The sequence below is a fragment of the Xenopus laevis genome, chromosome 4S, assembly GCF_017654675.1.
Source record: "Xenopus laevis strain J_2021 chromosome 4S, Xenopus_laevis_v10.1, whole genome shotgun sequence".
Taxonomy (NCBI): Eukaryota; Metazoa; Chordata; class Amphibia; order Anura; family Pipidae; genus Xenopus; species Xenopus laevis.
Genome location: NC_054378.1, coordinates 11,544,472 through 11,566,849, shown reverse-complemented (window position 1 = coordinate 11,566,849; position 22,378 = coordinate 11,544,472). Strand labels below are relative to the sequence as shown.

Sequence of the window (22,378 nt, the reverse complement as noted above, 5' to 3'; positions counted from 1 at the left end):
AAATATATATAAATCCCCCGTCCTACTTACCACAGTTAAGAATTGCAGCATTTTCCCATCAACCCTTGAGTCGTGAAACTGATCTTTGTATTGCGGTAACCCAATGTCATCGAGCCACCCTGCCGATAAACAAAGTTGACTCATCAACACGCCATTTCTTATCCATCTTTACCTGACTAGAAACTATACAAAATGATAAATTACAATATACAGGTATGGGATCCGTTATACGGAAACCCGTTATCCCGAAAACTCCGAATTACGGAAAGGCCGTCTCCCATAGACTCTTATTATAATCAAATAATTCCGATTTTTAAAAATAATTTCCTTTTTCTGTGTAATAATAAAACAGTAACTTGTACTTGATCCCAACTAAGATATAATTAATCCTTATTGGAAGCAAAACCAGCCTATTGGGTTTAATTAATATTGACATGATATACTAGTAGACTTAAGGCTGTTAAAGTTCCAAGCATTCAGGATAACAGGTCCCATACCTGTATTGATAAATACAATAAAGTGCGCTTACGTGTCACCCATATATGGTCCAGTTGCCCCGATTTCTCTTCCTTTTTGCCGCTTATAGTATTAATTGCCAGCTGAAGTTTCTTTCTGTGCAATGGGTGCTTTATTCCTAATTCCTAAAGAATAAAGGGATAATAATATTAACAAGTTAATAATATTAGCACCATGTTCTCCTGCAAAGTAAAGAAAGAACATTTTGGCTACACTTCCAGTCCTTAGAGGCTACCAGGGTAACCAAGGTGCCCATATCACTAAGTTAGCCCCACAGGGCATTTACTAGCCTACAATCACCTGTGCCCTGCTAACAATTGATGAAAAAGAAAACATCCCTCGTATGTGTAACTACACCACTGATTTGTCTTGGCCGCTCCATAATTTTCCTAAATCCCTCAAAATGCATTTACCTTGGTACCCTTGCTGGGTTTGATATGATTCTATATGAATAAAAGTTACAATGATATGATAATATTATGCAGGGTCTTGCAAAAGTATTCACCCCCCTTGGCTTTTTACCTATTTTGTTACATTCCAACCTGGAATTAAAAAGGTTTCTTAATCTTATTTTATATGATGGATCTGCAAAAAAGTTGGTTAAGTGAAATAAGAAAGATATATATAAAAAAAGAATTAAAAAAAAAATAAACAACTGAAAATTGGCATGTGCATATGTATTCACCCCTTTTGCAATGAAGCCCCTAAAAAAATCCTGGTGCATCCAATTACCTTCAAAAGTCACATAATTAGTGAAATGAAGTCCACCTGTGTGCAATCTAAAGGTGGCCATAGACGCACAGATAATATTGTACGAAACGAGTTTTCGTCCGATATTCGGTGTGTGTATGGTGGACAAAGAGCCGACAGATATCGGCAGAAGACTTGGATATCGGTCGGCTCGTCGATCGTGCTGGACGGAAAATTTTGATCGGGTGCCTTTGAAGGGACCCAAACATCGGCCATTGTTAGTGCTGAATCATCAGATACAGGTAGAATTCTATTGTTTCTACAAAAGAGCAAACAGATTTTTTTATATTCAATTTCGAAATCTGACATGGGGCTAGACATTTTGTCAATTTCCCAGCTGCCCCTGGCCATGTGACTTTTGTGCTCTGATAAACTTCAATCACTCTTTACTGCTGTATTGCAAGTTGGAGTGATATTAACCCCTCCCTTTCCCCCCAGCAGCCAAACAAAAGAACAATGGGAAGGTAACCAGATAGCAGCTCCCTAACACAAGATAACAGCTGCCTGGTAGATCTAAGAACAACACTCATAGTAAAAACCCATGTCTCACTGAGACACATTCAGTTACATTGAGAAGGAAAAACAGCAGCCTGCCAGAAAGCATTTCTCTCCTAAAGTGCAGGCACAAGTCACATGACCAGGGGCAGCTGGGAAATTGACAAAATGTCTAGCCCCATGTCAGATTTCAAAATTGAATATAAACAAATCTGTTTGCTCTTTTGAGAAATGGATTTCAGTGCAGACTTCTGCTGGAGTAGCACTATTAACTGATGAAAGGATCCCTTTAAGAAAGATCTGTTATCTGGAAAACCCCAGGTCCCGAGCATTCTGGATAACAGATCCCATACCTATAATAATATTATAGCATAAAAGCATAGGATTCATGAATATAATAAACAGAATATAAACCCCAAAATAAAATATTCCCTAAGAAAACAATTCAAAGCAACTTTCAAACATACAAGACCGAAAAATGTTTCAATGGTTTTAACGCTATTTGTCAATAATAATTGCTATTGGTCCTTCCCCTTTCTACACTGCTGGTGTTGACTCATGAACCAATGTAGCAGATGTCAGCTCACCTCCAGCCCAAACTCCAGTTCCCACAATGCCATTCCTTCTTCACCGGTCTGCCAATCAGCTGGCTTCTGCTACAACTGTTTCAAGAGTCAGAACCAGTGGTGCAAAGAGACAGATAGATTGCAAATAATTAAAATTAACAGGTTACCTTTTCCAAAGCTTGTGGTGTGGCCATTATTAAGGTGTGACCGGAGCTAACCCACTGTCTGGCAAAGATCACATACTGCCCCAGGCCCAGGTCTTCTAACCAGTTACACACTTGTTCATTGCTCCACTGAGCAAAAGGAGCGTTGCTGTCACTAGGGGAAGAAGATTAAATACAGATATAAATTAATATATTGGGGTAACCGACAAATGGAACATCTGAAGATGATTTGGTTTTCCTTAAAGCACATAAAATGTTATGAACAGAAATACTGAATATTATTAGCGACATGTACAAGTAAGAACATCTCTCTAACTAACCACATTATATGAGGCTGCCAGGAGCACAATCCCAAGTTAAGAAATGAAAACCGACTGCTAAATTAGTTCATTATCCATGTGGCCAACTTAGCGCAGGAAGTGGGAATGGGGAACACGGGTTATTCATTTAGCAGATTCCCATTTATTATAGACAGGGACATACAGAAGGGACAGCGGCTTCACATGCTGCTCCAGCAACGGCTTAAGGCTCTATTCATGTTTTCTGTCTTGTGTTAATGTGGCCCAGGGAAAAGCAAAGGAGCCCAGTTATTACCTGCTATCCCACAGTCACACTCCCTTCCCAGAGACTATTATCCACTGTTACTATAGACACCATCTCTCCCTACTATACCTGCTATCCCACAGTCACACTCCCTTCCCAGAGACTATTATCCACTGTTACTATAGGCATCATCTCTCCCTACTATACCTGCTATCCCACAGTCACACTCCCTTCCCAGAGACTATTATCCACTGTTACTATAGGCACCATCTCTCCCTACTATACCTGCTATCCCACAGTCACACTCCCTTCCCAGAGACTATTATCCCACTGTTACTATAGGCACCATCTCTCCCTACTATACCTGCTATCCCACAGTCACACTCCCTTCCCAGAGACTATTATCCCACTGTTACTATAGGCACCATCTCTCCCTACTATACCTGCTATCCCACAGTCACACTCCCTTCCCAGAGACTATTATCCACTGTTACTATAGGCACCATCTCTCCCTACTATACCTGCTATCCCACAGTCACACTCCCTTCCCAGAGACTATTATCCACTGTTACTATAGGCACCATCTCTCCCTACTATACCTGTTATCCCACAGTCACACTCCCTTCCCAGAGACTATTATCCACTGTTACTATAGGCATCATCTCTCCCTACTATACCTGCTATCCCACAGTCACACTCCCTTCCCAGAGACTATTATCCACTGTTACTATAGACACCATCTCTCCCTACTATACCTGCTATCCCACAGTCACACTCCCTTCCCAGAGACTATTATCCCACTGTTACTATAGGCACCATCTCTTCCTACTATACCTGCTATCCCAGAGTCACACTCCCTTCCCAGAGACTATTATCCACTGTTACTATAGACACCATCTCTCCCTACTATACCTGCTATCCCACAGTCACACTCCCTTCCCAGAGACTATTATCCACTGTTACTATAGACACCATCTCTCCCTACTATACCTGCTATCCCACAGTCACACTCCCTTCCCAGAGACTATTATCCACTGTTACTATAGACACCATCTCACCCTACTATACCTGCTATCCCACAGTCACACTCCCTTCCCAGAGACTATTATCATCTTCCCATATTCCAAATAAATACCTGTTTTTAATGCGGTTATCCTTTGTTCGGTTAAGCCTTGGCCCGGCAGTCGCCCGCAAACCCCCTCTTTTAAATTCAGACAAGGCAACTCCATCCATGCTGAAGTTTCCAGAAGGAGTTCTCCTAATTCTACAGACAGAAACAGCACAAAACTGGTGATAAAAAGGTCCATGGTAGGAAAAGGTGTCATATATATATATATATATGTGTGTGTATATGGTTATAATAGTGAGGCCATAATGATTATATTGCTAATATCACCTACATGATTTCATTTCACGCAATGTAAGTTTTGGTTTACATTGATAAACGGCATTGTACTCAAGGTTTACTCCTAGTTTGCAACGAGATCTTAATGAGGTGTCGGGAGAACAAAAGAAAACATAAAACTTACTTTCCCCAAATTTTTTTGATTCCTTTAGGGCTTTTCTTTGATTCAGGAGACAGAGGGGATTGTGGTGCTGAATCAGTCTCAGACGAGAGGGAAAGATCATTGGAAGTAAATGTGATATCCAGATTGTTCTCCTTTTCGCCTGCAAGAATTAAAGACATCTGCTTTGTCTGCCCACCAGAACAGAATCCAACATTTAATAGTCTGCTTTTAACCACAGAATCAATTGTTAGGATATCTTTAGAAGGCAGCTTTTATTCCCCTTGTGTCTGTCCTGCTACTAATCCCTATTTCTGTAGGGAAATGAAAGCAAAGCAGACAGTAACCCTTCCAACCCTTTCCCTCTGTCTCTGTATATTAGGTACCTATCTAGTGCTACCAATCCCTATTTCTGCAGGGAAATGAGAACAGAGCAGGCAGTAACCCTTCCAACACTTTCCCTTGTCACTCCTATCCAGTGTTAGCAATACCCAGGGCAACATTTTGATTGGGTGCTGCAGACCTTTGCTCGCCCATCAGTTCATGCACAATAAGATTGGTGTAAGTATTGTCATGATATACTGCATGTCTCTTCCACCTGCCTCTGCCGTCTGATTTCGTAGGAAAGAGCCCCAACACTTTACTCGTCTCTGTCCCTAAGCATCTAAATACGCTGCTCAACAACAAGTAGCAAGACACGTATTACTGATAACATGGCAGGTACAGTACCTATGACCGGGGCACTGATACTTCGGGTGATATCTTCACAATCAATCCCAAAAGAAGAAGAAATGAAGAAGGAAGGAAGGAGAAGGTGAGATTTCAGCCAGAAAAGCAAACCAAAAGCTTCAAGCTCAAATTAAATAGCAGCGTAGAAAAGTGAAAAAAAAAAGCACAAATGATATTGCTCTCTGGTTGCTAGGCCAAGTCACCGTAGTAACAATTGCACTTTCCTCGATACATATACAGCACAAAAACAGATCACTTAGTAATGTTGTAAAAAAAAAGAAGCATTAAAAAAGTTTGATCAACTGCAAAACTGCTTTAGATTTTTGTTTCCTCTGCAGAATGAAAATTAATTTTAAAGAAGAATTTAAACCAACCTGCCTAATTCCCTTGACTCTACTCCACAGCTCTCACCCCCCCAAAAAAAGTTTGAAACGTAAAAGTAATTGGTCACCCATTCAGCCAATCACTTGGCTAGATTCCATCAGCCAATCCCAATGGCAGTAATAAAAGATAAGCATTGTCCCCTTTATCACTGTATGTTATTATTCACTGCCAATGAATGATCCCAACGTGACTTACAGGAGTCATGGATGCCATTGGTTTCACTGGGGACATGGAGGAGATTTTGGGAGGTAAGCTTCCGGTGGGGATCATGAGCTCCATTCTGATTGGCCCGAGAAAGCTTTCCTGGTAGAGTTTGGTATCGAGGATCTTCGACGTGAACTTTATTCTGGCAATGTAAGTTTTCAAATGGTAAATGCAATTAATATTAATTCTATCATTCACCGAGGCAATAAGCACTTATGCCCAACCCTCCCATGCCCGCCCTGTACCCAGTTACTATTATTCAAACTCATTAATTCCATTTTATTAACTGTTTCACACTGCTGAATTAACAGGAGCACCCCCTGTTGTTCTGTCCTGGTGGCAGCCAGATGGAACAGCAAAAAACTAAAGTTACTTATAGGGGAAGCCCCTCCTGACGCTTCTCTGCTCAGTTCTATCACTTTAAAACTGAGGGAGGTCGTCTCGGCGGAGGCAAAAAAACATACAGTAGATGTCCATTTATGCAGGTTCTGACCCAAAATGCTGCTGCCTGTTTGCCTGCAGGTAAATGCTCTGTACAGGTATGAAATAAGACTGTATGAAGTAGTGCTGTTAATATACCTCATTTGTTAGAACAGGATCAGTGACTTCCACATCAACATGCTATGGAGGTGACAAGGAGAGAGAAAAACAGGACAAGGAGAATGCTGTTAGTACCGGGTGCAAACACAGACTGGTGATGGGTTAACATGAACGTGGCTCCATTACTGGCACCTCAGTCTAGCAATTCATCCCTCTCTTACCATTGGTTTAAATAGCCAGTAGCTGATTGGCCCTCTATGCTTTTAAAGGGGTAGTTCACCTTTAAATTAACTTTTACCCCATATGTAATATAAGGCACTAAGTTTGCCCAGGAGCAGTCACCCATAGCAACCAATAAGATGTCTGCTTTTAAACAGGTGACCAGTAAATTCTGCCTGCTGATTGGTTGCCATGGGTTACTGCCCCTAGGCAAACTTTGTTCCTTTTATTACATAACCCCATTAGTGTTTTATATCTCTAAGAACCTTTTCAGCTGGCCTTCATTATTTACTTGTAACCGTTTTTAAATTTTTAAATTATTTTCTGACTTTTTTTTTGCTGCTTTTAAAAGGGGGTCACTGACCCCATCTAAAAACAAATGCTCCGTAAGGCTACACATTTATTGTTATTGATACTTTTTATTGCTCATCTTTTGTATTCAGGCCTCTCCTATTCATATTCCAGTCCCTTATTCAAATCATTGCATGGTTGCTAGGGGAATTTGGAGTTTTGCAGCTTGGGCAAGGGGCCTCTGGGGTGGCAGGGGGCCCTCATGCAGTGACCCCGGTAGGGCCCAGCACCCCCCAGTCCAACACTTGGTGTAACTATAGAGGAAGCAGACCCTGGTTGCAGGGGGCCCAGTAGTGTAGAGGACCGAGTAATGAGCACTTATACATATATATATATACATATTATATCTACAGAAGAAAGGGGAATTGGAGGGAGTTGTAAGCGATGGTGGGGGGCCAAGGACAAAGCTTGGCCCACAACCCGTAACCCATACGATCACTATGTTGAGCTGAACCCATTAAAGAGTTTACTTCTTTAATGTAAAGTGTGAAACATAATGCTGTATATAGAAGCCTGGACGGATGAATTGCCATTGAGATCAGAATATATGACATAATTAAAGGACATATTAAATGCATGCATATATGCATATATTACACAAAATCCATGAATCTTTTGTAAATTATATAGTGAATAAAGTACCCCATCTTGTAAAATATAAGGATATTATAAGTTATAAGAAGTTTCATGACCATATAAAAACATGAGGCCGGAGGCCCCATATTTTGCAACTGGGGGTAGTTTATTTATTATAATACACAAGTTTCAGTGAGTCATGTGACAGAAATTACATCAGAACTCACCGCTTATAACTGATGACATCAGAACTCACCGTTTATAAGGATGTAATTTACAGGATATTCATGGCTTTTGTGTATTATATACTTATAAACGGTAACTAGTGATGTAATCAGCTATAAACGGTGAGTAGTGATGTCACTTTTGTCACATGACTCACTAAAACTTGTGTATTATAATAAATAAAAGCCCCCCTTGTTGTAAAATATGAGGATATTAGAAGTAACCTCAGAGTTCCATGACCTTAGGCCTCGTACTTTTATATGGTCATGGAACTCCTCGGTGACTTATAATAATCTTATATTTTACAATAGGGGGTACTTTATTCACTATATATTTATATATTAAATTCCAACATATAAAGGAGCAAGCAATACGGACTAAACAACAATACACCAACACTCAACACAACCAGGCAATTATATTGTTCATAGCTTTTAAATAGGGGTTTACTGACCCCACCTAAACAAACAAATGCTACAAATGTATTGTTATTGCTACTTTTTATGACTCATCTTTCTGTTCAGGCCTCTCCTATTCATACTCCAGTCTTTTAATCAATGCATGGTTGCTAGGGGAATTGGGACCCAAGCAATCAGATTGTGGGAATTACCAACTGGAGAGCTGCTGAATAAAAAGCTAAATAACTCAAAAACCTCAAATAATAAAAAATGAAAACCAAATGCAAATTGTCTCAGAATATCATTTTCTACATCATACTAAAAGTTTACTCAAAGATGAGAAAACCCCTTTAAAATAAAAGGGTAAGTACTGAATAGCTGTGACTGTGCAGCCAGGGTGTAAGTGACAACTCCCTCTCTCTCCGGATTTATAGCTACTTGGCTAGTGGCTACTTAATAAGAGCAGACAGTCTGAAAGGAATGATTAGCCACATATTTGCCTGTGGGTAATTACCTTTTCCGCACACTGTAAATCCTCCAGACTAGTTGAAAGGTTCCTGGGTAGAATTCTGTAGCACCAAGAACAAAGGAAAAATGTCACTTTATGTTGAATGCGACACTGGTATTTGCACATATAAGCTTGGAGTTTCTCGGAACTTCAACTAAGACATTTCAAGCAATAAAAGGAGATCTAAAAACAAGGAGATGAAGGCTCTTCTGAATTTACATTTTTTTCAACTTCAAAGATATAAAGCAGCAATACACCGAACCAGGGCTCGGAAATCCAGATCCACTAATTAGATGTTTTAAACAGGTAATCCTGTGGTTAATTAGACCTGGTTAAAATCTTGCACCTTCTTTAAGGGCTCTTATGGTAGGACTACGCGGGCATTTCCATTGTGATCCGACACATTGTGCACAAACGCAGGCGTCAAGTCGGCTGCAACGGAAATAAGGTAAGCAATAGTACTGTCTGATGGTGTTGCAGCGTTGATCCGACACGACACGACCGTCGCATCCAACTTGACACCTGCGTTTTTGCGCAGTGCGTCGGATCGCACCGAAAACGTCTGTATAGTCCTACCCTAACACGCGGCCATTTTTTACCTGCGGTCCCCTGCGTTGCACTTTCTTCCGTTCAGCCGCAAGGGGAGCTCAGGGTAGACGCATTTAATTATTCTGAAGGGGGCTGTACTCACACAGACGCATGTATGTGCCGTACGCAGGTGAAACGCAACATGCTGCATCACAACCGTCTGTGTGAGTACAGCCCCCTTCAGAATAATTGAGTGCGTCTACTCCTGCGCTCCCCTGTGGCTGAAATGAAGAAAGCGCAACGCAGGGGATCGCAGGTAAAAACGTCCGTGTGTAAGAGCCCTAACATTAGAACTAGGGCTGCTGTTACATACCTCCCAACATTTGGGAAACAGAAAGAGGGACAAAAAGATTACCCTGTTAATTTTATAAAATGTTATTACAGTTTTGCTAATGAATGTGAACTGCCATTTAAGCTACAAGTCACAGTTTCCCCAAGAGAACTGCTTATCTTAAATAGTTGCAATTGTTCTTTGCTTGTCTTAAATTGTTACAAAAGTATCTCAGTGCACCTGCCACCTATTCTGGGCTCTCTACCAAAAGCCAATTAAGTTCTAGAAACGTTCGGGCTGTTCAGTGCAGGAGATCAAAGAGAAAGTCGGGACATTTCAGCAGGGCCGGAAATAGGGGTAGGCAGAGTAGGCGCAAAGCTGGAGGGGCGCCAGGCACGCACCTTCCGTGCCTCTCCTACCCCCTAGTCCAGTCCCTGCTCTGGCCGACGTGTGCAATCTTTGTCTTTTTCGCGCATGCACACTGGTGGCTTTTTGCGTATGCGCACTGGCCATTTTTTCCCCCGAATGCACACTGGCGTTTTTCGCACATGCGCACTGGCATTTTTTTGCGGCATGCACACTCGCGTATTGGGCGCTTGGCCCGGCACTGCATTTCAGTAAAAATCCGGGACTGCGGCTTGAGCTGTCAAAATTGGGACTGTCCCGTGAAAAATGGGACAGTTGGGAGGTATGTTCTGAAACAACCCTTCTTATCTATACATGCCTGAGTGCCAAATTTAGCAGCAACTTCATGTGCCCTAAAATCAAGTTCTCTGCATTAGTGCTCTGTATTATCCATAACAGTACAGGCATTTCTAATACACCATGTGCATAGCCCCACCTCTGATGGTACAAGCCTGCCTCTAAATATCATGGTTCTACCCCCAGATACCGCCAGCTCCACCCCTGACATTATTCGCCTGCCCCCCTCTATGGACGTTCAACCATACAAGTGGTACATGGCACCCATAAGCCAATCAGGCTGCAGAGAACAGTTTTCAGCTCTCACCTGTTTTTATATTCAGGTGTCTCCTCCCAGGGAGCCGGGCAGGGTTCAGACGGACTCAATGTGCTTATACTGTGCCAGGGAATAAATGAACCAGAAATTACTATTAAGAAGACAAAGATGTTTTTGTTTAATCCATGTATACCTCCCAACATTTCATCTCCCAGTTCATATTCAGGTCTATTCTGACCACGCCCAGTTATGACCCAACACACCCCTGGTTTGCCCAAAACCCATCACCCACCACCATCCCTTTTGGGGGTCTGTAATTTGGGACTGTCCAGTGAAAGATAGGATCACTGGGAGGTATGATGTATGTAACTGACATATTTAAAATGTTCAATATCATGTGTAGGAAGGAGTCAGTATCTCTTGAAAGCAATAATCATTATTTCTTACCTGGTTTGTATATTATTTGGTGCAGATGAAGGGGATGTGATTGGAGGAGAATCTTCTGGGCATGTCTATTTAAAAAAAAAAAAAAATAGTGGAATTTATATTGCAAACAAATAAAATGTTCTCCAAGACTTCCATTATACTTCATCTTGGCACAGGTACCCTAACTCAGAGTCTTCAGTTATTATTCTATATAGTCCACAGTAGAATGCACACTATAAGCAATTATCAGAACCCGGGAGTCCGTGCGGTTGCGGGGTATATTTAGATACATACAACTCTATCTATCTATCTCTCTCTCTATCTGTATCTATCTGTCTTTCTATCTATCTATCTATCTATCTATCTATCTATCTATCTATCTATCTCTTTCTTTCTTTAGCTCTCTCTCTCTCTCTCTCTATCTTTGAGTGTGTCTATGTGTCTATCTATCTATCTATCTATCTATCTATCTATCTATCTATCTATCTATCTATCTATCTATCTATCTATCTATCTATCTATCTATCTATCTATCATCTATACACACACACATACACATATATAAGATCATTGCAGCCCACATAACAGGCTTGACCACAAATAGAGTATGGCTCAAAATGACTTGTATATGATCCCAAGCCCTGGGTTGAGTGATGAGAGACTTTTCGGCATGTCTCGCCAAGGAAAAACATCCATAGACTCCAATGTAGTGGAAAAAAAGAAGAATGCCCACTCACTTTTATGCATTTAGTGGGGACAGTTTGGGGACAGATTCTCCTATTGCTATTTGGGTTGAATTTAGGTCCCAATTCAAAACCTCTGGTTTCCAGTGTTGTAAAACTAGACAACATTTAATCCAATTGCAGGGCATGCAGCATCATAACCACGCCCATTTCTTCATGGCCCTACCCCCAAAAAGCCTCTGTCATCACAGTTTGCCCCCCTCTATAGACGGCCCAGAACTTTTTATATAGGCACCCACGAAGGCTGACACCCTAAGTGGCCATATAGAAAATATGGCCCAGTGTGCAGCTAATCCAGGGCTCCAACCCATTGCCTATTGAAATGACTTACATCTGGTTTTTGTAAGTCGTTCGTCTGGTTATTGACTGGATTCAGTTTCCTTAAAGTGGCCTCCACTTCTTCCTCGCTGCTTAGGGACTGCATTTGCTCAGAGGAGGCTGCAAAGAAACACAGCAGAACGCCATTACCAGGGGTGTAAGTACAGAAGAAGCAGACCCTGCGGCTGCAGGGGGGCCCAGGAGGTATAGGGGCCCCAAGAGGTATAAGGGCCCCATGAGACCCTACTTAATGAGCAATTTCCATATATATTGGTAAACCTCTGGATATTTTGGGGGAATAAAATGAATTTGCTGTGGGGCCCAGTAACATCTATTTATGCCACCAGCCATGAGTGTAGCTTACTGATATTAACAGCTGCTGCCAATGCCAGTCCCAATATGGCACTGCCCCCTACTGAAAGAATTGCAGTTCCAGCCAGAGGAAATGTCATTCTCCAGCAATGGGGCAGGACTGGGTGATGACATTATATGTAACATTAGAGGAGCACCATCAATCGCTACAACTGCTAAATCATCCATTTTTTTTTGCAACGCAGGGAATAAATACCAGCCTTATGTTCTCTACTCTCCCATAAAGAATAATATTTACACGCTGCCATGGTCCCAAGCAAAACCGAGCTGTAAGCCATCTGGAACAGGGTGTGCTGCCCATGCCAGAGCTGTGAGGCTGTACAGCAGTAATAAAAGCGAATGCCTGGCTGCTCTCTGAATCTAGAGGTGCTTTTATTTCATATCAGGGGCTTAACTGCAGAGGAAGCAGACCCTGAGGCTGCAGGAGGGCCCATGAGGCCCTAATTAATGAGCAATTTCAACATATATTGGTAAAACAGGACAACCTCTGGGTATGTTGGGAATGAATTTGCTGTTGGGCCCAGTAACATCTAATTTCACATATAAGAGTGCTGCTGCTGAATCATTCTGCATACGGGATCATGGGACCTGCATCATCTATAGATGCCCAGCCCTAATACATTTCCTATATAATAATGCACAATGGGTGTTACCATTACCATGCGCTGCCATTACAAAATTCTTCACTCGTCTGTATTGACTCAGCAGCAACGTGAGCTCCTCTATTCGACGGTCCTGAAAGTAGAAAGTTCCAATCGATCAGCCCCTTTAATTTCCAAATCACAAACAGCGTTCACCTTTCCCCTTCTTATCACCATTTAACTGGGAATGCTTTGGTGGTTTCTAACGCAGCGGTTTTATACACCTTTACAAATACGCCTCTAACAATTGCGCTAAGTGAACCCAAATGTTATTGTCACAGGGGACAAATCATTGGAAATATTTTTAATTAGGAGGCTGCTTGAGAAAATCACTTCCAGACGGAGCAGTGGAGAATCACTCTACAGGGGGGCCGTGTGCCAGAGCAGGGGCCACGTCTTCACTAAACCCGCTCCAAACTCTCCATTTCAACTATTTAAATAGCTGCGTAAGTGATTAAAGTACAGCCGGTCCTTGTGTATCCAGAAGGTGTTGGCAAGATTTCCAGAAAGCAATGAAAATATCGAAGATTTCAGCACCCAAGCTTTTCAAAATAGTCATTTTACTCTTGGCAGAAATGTCTGGTTAATCCTCCCTATACCGCCACGACACGGGGGAGGGGGGCTTATTTATCAAAATCAACATTTTTCTATTTATATAAACAAATCCAACCAAACTGGAATCTATGATTGGACCTCATTTGTTATTGAAAAGCTCAATTTAATCAGATTGGAAAAAAACAAGATAAAATCAAGCAAATTACGTTTTTTGCCGAATCGCTCGATTTTTTTGGACTTTTTCCGGAAAAGCCAAAAATTTTACCGATTTTTGCCCAAAAAGTCCGAAATAGTCTGATTTTCAGGCTAATTCTAGCGCAGACCACAGAAACTTCCAAATAGAATATGGACCTCTCCCTTACAACCTCAGCAGGTGGGAGATGACGAATTCAGACTTTTTCCATCCTTGGGGTATAATAAATATCGAAAAATTTGAGTAAAAAACCCTCAAATTTGAATAAATAACCCCCTCGCAATACAATTTAATGAGGCCTCTCCTCATTACCGACACCCAGTAGCACTAGGAGTAAAAGTGCAATATCAAAAGGGGTGGTTAGCCTTTAAGTTAACGTTTTAATATGTTACAGAATCCTGAGCAACTTTTCAGTTGGTCTACATTATTTTTTTCTTTATATAGTTTTTCAATTATTTGCCTTCTTCTGAGTCTCCATTTTTGAAAGGCTACACATTTAGGGGGTTATTGATCAAAATCTGAATTTGTCTGATTCATTTAATCGGAACCCTAAAAAACGGTATGAAAAATCTTATTGTACAATTTTTTAGGGCTTTTTCCCGAATCGTACGTTTTTCTCCTTTTTTACTGAACCTTACAATTTTTCAGGTTTTTGCCCAAAAAGATCAAATTTTTGGCCTAAACCCAGCACAGACCACGGTAACTTCCAATTAGGATACGCACAAATTAATCGGTTAGGGGAAACCCTAAAAACTGGTATGAAAAATACTGTCATGCCATTTTTTCGGGCTTTTTCCCGAATCGTGTGGTTTTTTTCTGCTTTTTTTCCTGAATCATATGATTTTTTTCGGGTCAGATCAGATTTTTGGCCTAAGACCACGATAACTTCCAATTAGGATACGGACCTCTCCCATCGAATTATATACAACTTCAGCAGGTCTGAAATGGCGGATTTTCTGATTCTGACTTTTTGCAGCCTTGGGTATAATAAATCGCTAAATAAAAATGTTCACTAATAATTTTATACTAAAAATCCCAGAATTTTTCAAGTTTTTAGCATTCAGACTTTAATAAATAACCCCCTGTTATTTTTCATTACTCATATTTCTATTCAGTCCCTCTCCTATTCATATTCCAATCTCCTATTTGAATAAACGCATGATTGCTAGGGTAATTTGGACCCTAGCAACCAGATAGCAGAAACTGGAGAGCTGCTGAATAAAATGTTAAATAACCCAAAAACCACAAATAATAAAAAATTTAAATCAATTGCAAATTGTCTTAGAATATCGCTCTCTACATTATACTAAAAATCAATGCAAAGGTGAACAACTCCTTTAAGAATATGCATTGGTCTTTTTTCCAGTGCTAACCATCACAAAACATTTTGGATTGGCCTATAATACTCATTTAATTTCAGAAAATGATAAACTGGCACCAGGACCGTATCTGATTGTGGGCGCTCCTAGGCTGGTGCGTCTGCTCATGCCCCTTTCCCCCACCCTGCTCGGTTACTGCTAGGGTCCAAATTCCCCTAGCAACCCTGCATTGATTTGAATAAGAGACTGGATGAGAATAGAGAGATGAGTAATAAAAAGTAGCAATAACAATAAATGTGTAGCCTTACAGAGCACCCGTTTTTGTAGATGAGGTCAGTGATCCTCATTTGAAAGCTATAAAGAGTCAGAAGGCAAATAATTCAAATACTAACAGCTGACCGCACTTCGAAATGATACTATTGATAACTTTAACAAAATTTGGTGTAGCTGGGACACTGCCCAATTGGGGGGACCACTGCGGGTGACTTAGTCCGGAGTGCCGGGCGGCTACTATATCTTGTATCCAGACCATTGGACTGATCTCCTATGGTGGGAGAATTGGTGGGGCTGGAACGTATTGGGGTCAGGGTGCCTAAGAACTCACTGTGCCCCAGGGGGATACGAGGAGATATAGCCACTGGTTGGAATTTCTGTGATTTGCCTCTTTCATAAAGCAATAGAGTTCTCCCTAGGTTTACCTTTATTACTGAACACTTTGTGCCCCACTGTTTACTTTTATGTATGTTTCATTGAAATGTCACTTGGATGCATCCTTGGGTTTGCTGGGTGTTCACTATACTACTCTGATGTACCTTTATATGTTTACCTCTTGCCCTCTGGACAACTTTTGTTTTTGTACTATCTTTATTTTTGCAATGTTTTGTATGGAAAAATATTTTCTTGAAAAATCTTAATAAAAAGAAAGTTATAAAAAAATAATTCAAAAACTATAAGGGATAAAAAATGAAGACCAATTGAAAAGTTGCTTTAAAAAAAAATACATTCTATCAGTTAACTTAAAAGTGAACTACCCCTAATTATAAAAGTAAAGAGAAGTCAAAATGCCAACACCAGAATTCAATTCAAGAGTTCCAGAATCTCTAACATATCTAACCATATATCTCCATTTAAAGCTCAATCGCCAACTATTCCTCTTATTCCATTGACCCAGAACACACAGTCTGTTGCTTGAAGCATCGAATAAAGTCCACACTCACCTTTTCTTGATTTGCAGCTAATAATGTCTCCATGCCCACCTTTAACCTCTGAACTTCTTGATCTAATGTTTAAAACAGAGACATATCGGTTATTAGAGTTTGATGGTCAAATAATACATATAAGGCATGTGCTAAATGCTTCTCCCCCATGCATTCTCCATGCTATACAACCACCACTGGCTCGGAGAAGAATAAGAGGAACCAGAGAATGACACGTGAGAATACTCTCTGGTACATTAGACACAAATTCATTTCCCCATTGATGACATTTTAAAAACCACCAATAACACAATGATCAGATAAGGAGGCAACAAGGTGTGAGGTTAGGGAGCTGAAGCCGCAGAAGTCACTGATCACAACATCCCCATATTCCAACACAAACCTCTATCCACTCCCATGACAATAATAGAGAGCACGTAAATATGTTGCCTCTTTTGCCCATTGGCTGGGGGATTTAATGGGGCCAACATTGGCTGGAGAGGAACAACTTATAGCCAAGGGAACGTTGAACTTTTAGAACATTGTGGCCAATCATATGCATACATTTGGACCCTGATTGGGGGGGGGGGGTATCGTCCTGCTCTGAGGTATTCTAATTGTCCAGGGTTAACTGGATGCCCAATAATGTGAGCTCTAACTTTTGAGTTTGTGGCTCAGGACTGAACATTCCATCAGGAAGGGATCTCACTTGGTGTGTGTTTGTCAATGGAACTACAATGACACATATGGAGACTATGGGGTAAATGTATCAAAGAGTGAAGTTCCGCCACTAGAGTGAAATTCCGCAGCTCTCAATTCATTTCTATGGGATTTTGAAAGGCGTATTTATCAATGGGTGAAAGTGAAAGTTCACCCTTTGATAAATACGCCTATAAAAATCCCATACAAATGAATGGAGAGTGGCGGAATGTCACTCTAGTGGTGGAACTTCACTATTAACTTCACTCTTTGATAAATATACCCCTAATAGTGGTAATGTAGAATAATTAGAAGATCCCTGCACCACGTTCCACCAGGGCCCCATTAGACTCCAGCTACATGCCTGTCTGCAGCACTCAATAAAAGGTATTAGTCCTTGCTTGAGGTTCTCTAATGGCTTGAGCAGTCAACACACTCTTCCCCACTAAGAGCTAAAGCCATGTCTGGGGGTTCCACTTGGGAACCTTTCTGTCAGCCGTTGCATCTGCAATAGAAATCTTGTTTCTTGTTTGTGTCAATGGAAAGTGATGGAGCCATTTTACAGTCATGGGCTATGGCAGTCAGAACCCCTAGTGCACTATAGACCTAAAAGACGTTATTAAAGTCAATAGAACCAGTGTCAGACTGACCCACTGGGATAACAGGAAAACTCCAATTGTAAGTGGGTCCTTCTGCTTCTAACCATTCGGCCTGTTCTGTATGGGAGCAAAGAGGCTAAATAGATATAGATTATTAAATAGAAAGAAAAGAGACTTGGAAAACAGAGGTTGAGTGAGAAGAGGAAGAGGCAGGTTTTGGGGGGGGCCCTCGGGTGCCTATAAATAATTTTCTTGAAATTAAAAAAATAAATAAAATCGCCCAGCCTCTTCCACAGATTTCGATTGGAAATCCGGTGAAAGAGCTGGGGGGTTGAGGGGAAGGGGGCCAGGTTGGTTTGCGGAAGTGACATCACGAGCACACAGAGCGTGACATCACTTCTGTGATGTCAATGCGTTTGACCTCACACGCAAGATGTAGGGGGAGTACTAGGTCCAATGCCTAGGGCAGCATTGGACCTAAATACAGTCCTGGGAAGAGGTGAAATAGTTTGGAGATAGGGTCCATTGTCAAGGTTTTGGTTTTCTGGTTGGCCCCTGGCATCCCAGTCTGACACCAAATAGAACAATTACTAGATGGTCCCCTTTGGGTTTTCTGGTGGGCCCCTGGCATCCCAGTCCGGCACCAAATAGAACAATTACTAGATGGTCCCCTTTTGGTTTTCTGGTGGGCCCCTGGCATCCCAGTCCAACACTCAATAGAACAATTACTGATGGTCCACTTTGGGTTGGATGAAGGAAACTTGGAATAGAGCTGCACAATCAAGTTAGGGAATGTTAGGTGGAATCAACGACCAAACCCCAACCACACAGGAGACTTTTCGCATCCAGGCCCTCTACCAAATAAATTGCTCCTCAGACACCAATCTTGATTGGCTTTTCACTTTTAAGGGGGTCAACAAGCCACTCAAATTTATTAAGCCAACACTGACAAACTGTGCAATGGGGGACACCAGGAAAGAAGAAGCTTTCTGGTTCCAGGTTAGGTGGTGTGTTTGCGGTGAGCACACACAGACTATGTGATTGGTAAATAAAAAATTAACAGCACGCTGGGTGGGTTATTGCAGCAGTGAGGCGCCATAGAACATTACAAGACAGATGGCTTACGTTTGTCTTTTATCCTTCTCTTAAATGCTTCTTCTACGTGTCCCATAGGAGTAAAGAAACAAAGTGAAATTATTTGTCCATCTGGATAGTCATTGTTCATACAAAAATGTCATCTTTTACCATAAATTAGATCCATGGCAAATACATATGACTCTTTTTCTAGGGTTCCAACCAGGGGCGTAACTACAGAGGAAGCAGACCCTGAGGCTGTGAGGGGGCCCAGGAGGTATAGAGGGCCACATGAGGCTCAAATGATGAGCGATTTCAACATCTATTGGTAGACAGGAAAAGCTCTGGATATGTTGGGGGCCCTAAAACTAATTTGATGTGCAGTCCAGTAACATCATGTAATGCCACTGGTTCCAACCCAATGCAGAAACTGTGGTTGCACCCATACCATGTTTGCTCCTGACTTGGTACCCATACCGGCCAATCCAGTGTTTGCTTTCGGTAAATGGTACCTGCTGATTGGTTACAGTGGGACAGTACAGGTGGAGCAAACAGTACCTCTCATGGCGCCTTCATTTTTATTTTATATTGGTTTAATTAAAGTTATCATATTTATTTTATATTGGTTTATTTAAAGTTATCATATTTTCAGAACTGCTGTAGATGGTAGAACTAAAGCTTTCTGATAAATAATACGAGAATTACCGTATATACTCGCGTATAAGCCGAGTTTTTCAGCTCCCAAAATAAGCTGAAAAATGCTGCCTCGGCTTATACGCGGGTCAGTTAAAAAAAATTACCTCTTCCGTGCTGATGGCTGCGCCTGCGCCTTCCCTCTCTTGCTGACTGCTGCCTGGCTGCCGCCCCTGACTCCCAGGCTAGGGAGTGTGTGTGCCCGCGGTGCGCGCTCCCTGCAAGGCGTGCTGCTGCTAGTGGTGTCGGAGGAGGAGAGAGTCAGGGAGGGCGCCATAGAGAGAGGTCTGAGCCCGGCTGTGTGCGGCTGCAGGGTCGGCTTGGCCCACCGGAAAAATGCCTGCGGAAAAATCCCTGCGGCCAATAAACCGCTCACTACTTCTACTTCTATATTGCCGGTGCTCGGATTGAGCACAGCGATTGGCCGCCTCCTGAACCTAGTAGGCCCTGCTGCCTCTACTGTCTCCACCTGGTAACTGTTTAAAAATGCGTCTGTGCTGTCCCTGCTGGCTGCTCTTCAGTTCGGTACACTGTGCGCCCCCTGATGATGTCACTCACTTGCGCCATAGCATTGTGGGAGAGTCAGCGAAAAAGAGCTCAGGCAAGGAGTACTGCTGGTGTGGTTCCTGGGTGCTGATCGATCCGCTGCCTGTTCCCTCTGCAGGCCTGCAGCCTATTGCTACATGCTTGGATTTTCCTCTAGTGGATACATACTTTGCTGGTGAGCAAACGATCTGGAGGGGGGGGTGCTGTTGTAGCAGAGTCAGACAGTCAGTGATGGAATTTGCCTGTCTGAGATATGGAGGGGGAAGCAGGCTGCCAGTGAATGTGGGGCTTAATTACCCCTATAATCCACACAGACTCTGAGTGGCCAACACCAACTTCTTTAACTTCATTTTACATTTAACCCATTGTTTTCCCCTTTAACTTTGCTGCCCCACTTTTTTATGTTATTATTCCTTTCCATGCTCCTTTACAGTTTCTGTATCTCTCCATCCCTGGTTCAGCTATAAATGCTTTTGCTGGGATTGATCAAGTGCTTGCAATTAAATAAAAATTTATTTAAAAAATGAATGATGTTTGAATGTTACTGTTGTCACTCGTCAGTCACAATATTTCCCAGGGAACATGAGATCCATGCAGATGCCAGATACTATCAGTGTAACTGTTACTCATGTACTCTCCCACCTTTCATATTTAATACAGCAGCCTCAGTACTAAATGTGTAAGTAGGCATGGTGTGTGGAGGTGTGACATGATTATTGAAACTTACCAGTAGCTGCTGCATTTCTCACCCTAGGCTTATACGCGAGTCAATAAGTTTTCCCAGTTTTTGTAGGTAAAATTAGGTACCTCGGCTTATACACGGGTCGGCTTATACACGAGTATATACGGTATATCTGTTCTGCACATACATTGAAACAGAGCCTGGTGCTACCCCCCAAGGGCCATTTGGTCTGTTGTTATTGTCATTTTGAAATGCAGACTAAGCTTTTCAGGTAATATATGGAATATAAACATGAATTTAGAAATAGAAATATATTTCCCCTTTAAGGAAGGAGGAATTACTATGCACAGATATATGTGTTTGGGAAGCAGGTCATGCTGTGTAACTGAATAGCTTGGCAGCCTATTGGAACCAGTCATGACTCCATGTATTTCCGAATGGGATATGAGGTTCCGGCACGCCTGGGATTAAGTTACGCTTTCATTCACTTCTCACCAAGAGAACAGATTTCTCTGGCACATAACGGAGATGTTCTTACTGGCAGGAACTGGGATATATATCAGGGAATGGCATGAGTCTTCGCAGGGGCACAGTGCCAGCACTCAAGCAGTTTCCGCATAAGAGAACTTTATGTGAGTGTGCTAATGCACAGGGCTTGGATGTGTTAGGACATGGGGTATATACATGTGTGTGTTAGGGCATGGGGTATATACACATGTGTGTTAGTGCATAGGGCATATACATGTGTGTAAGTGCAAGGGGTATATACACGTGTGTGTTAGTGCATAGGGCATATATTTGTGTGTGTTAGTGCAAAGGGTATATACATGTGTGTGTTATTGCATGGGGTATATACATGTGTGTTAGTGCATGGGGCATATACATGTGTGTGTTATTGCATGGGGTATATACTGTACATGTGTGTTAGTGCATGGGGCATATACATGTGTGTGTTAGTGCAAGGGGTATATAAATGCGTGTGTTATTGCATGGGCTTTATACATGTGTGTTAGTGCATGGGGCATATACATGTGTGTGTTAGTGCAAGAGATATATACATGTGTGTGTTATTGCATGGGCTATATAAATGTGTGTGTTAGTGCATGGGGGTATATAAATGTGTGTGTTAGTACATGGGGGTATATAAATGTGTGTGTTACTGCATGGGGCTACATAAATGTATGTGTTACTGCATGGGGGTATATAAATGTGTGTGTTACTGCATGGGGGTATATAAATGTGTGTGTTAGTGCATGGGGTATATAAATATGAATATAATAATACAAATGTGCGAGAGCATGTTTGTATGTAGGTGTGAAGGGTGCTTGTATTGGGGGCAGATACAGACAGACTGGAGCCCAGACAGATTTAGGAGGCCAATTACAACATGAATCAGTATTATAAAACAATATTAGCTGAATGTTACTCTACCTCTTTCTGCGGATTCATTCTGTGCAATGGTCTTGGATGAAATTTGGCTTTTTAACCGTTCAATTTCAGCATCCTTTAATGCCAGCTGCTCCTGTAGTTGGGCAATTTCTGCCTGAAATACAGAGTACACATTAGCATTTCCCTTAAAGTGCACCTGTTGGTGGAAAACACCATTTTGTGCAAAAATGCTTCCGATAAATGCTATGCCATCCACATTGGGAACTACTAGTGTCCCAGCTTGCTCATTAGAGGCATATGAATGCTAAACTATCATTAAAAAATTTTTAAAAGAAGAGTAAAGGTGAAAACACTGGTGGTTCCAGGACACTGGAAAGCTGCTATGAGTCAAATTGTTAATCCTATAGCCTTAGCTGGTGCTAAGAGTACCCAGAGTACTTTCA

General features: G+C 41.7%; 1 protein-coding gene across 11 annotated transcripts in view; it reads right to left on the bottom strand.

The window, feature by feature from the left end:
- Positions 1-22,378, bottom strand: part of LOC108715220 (liprin-beta-2) — a 93,244-nt gene that overhangs the window by 9,864 nt on the left and 61,002 nt on the right. For 6 of the 11 annotated variants that reach the window (XM_041560906.1, XM_041560910.1, XM_041560911.1 and 3 more), the window contains 16 exons: positions 21,978-22,089; positions 18,677-18,709; positions 16,275-16,336; positions 13,009-13,084; positions 11,991-12,097; positions 10,938-11,002; positions 10,542-10,610; positions 8,680-8,734; positions 6,436-6,477; positions 5,848-5,998; positions 5,269-5,301; positions 4,564-4,702; positions 4,170-4,298; positions 2,495-2,645; positions 530-641; positions 31-119 (listed from right to left, as the gene is read on the bottom strand). In XM_041560906.1, the coding sequence (XP_041416840.1) occupies positions 31-119; positions 530-641; positions 2,495-2,645; positions 4,170-4,298; positions 4,564-4,702; positions 5,269-5,301; positions 5,848-5,998; positions 6,436-6,477; positions 8,680-8,734; positions 10,542-10,610; positions 10,938-11,002; positions 11,991-12,097; positions 13,009-13,084; positions 16,275-16,336; positions 18,677-18,709; positions 21,978-22,089 (1,425 nt within the window). The remainder of the gene's footprint in view (positions 1-30; positions 120-529; positions 642-2,494; positions 2,646-4,169; positions 4,299-4,563; positions 4,703-5,268; positions 5,302-5,847; positions 5,999-6,435; positions 6,478-8,679; positions 8,735-10,541; positions 10,611-10,937; positions 11,003-11,990; positions 12,098-13,008; positions 13,085-16,274; positions 16,337-18,676; positions 18,710-21,977; positions 22,090-22,378) is intronic. The other 5 variants (XM_041560908.1, XM_041560912.1, XM_041560909.1 and 2 more) reach the window with 4 other exon arrangements.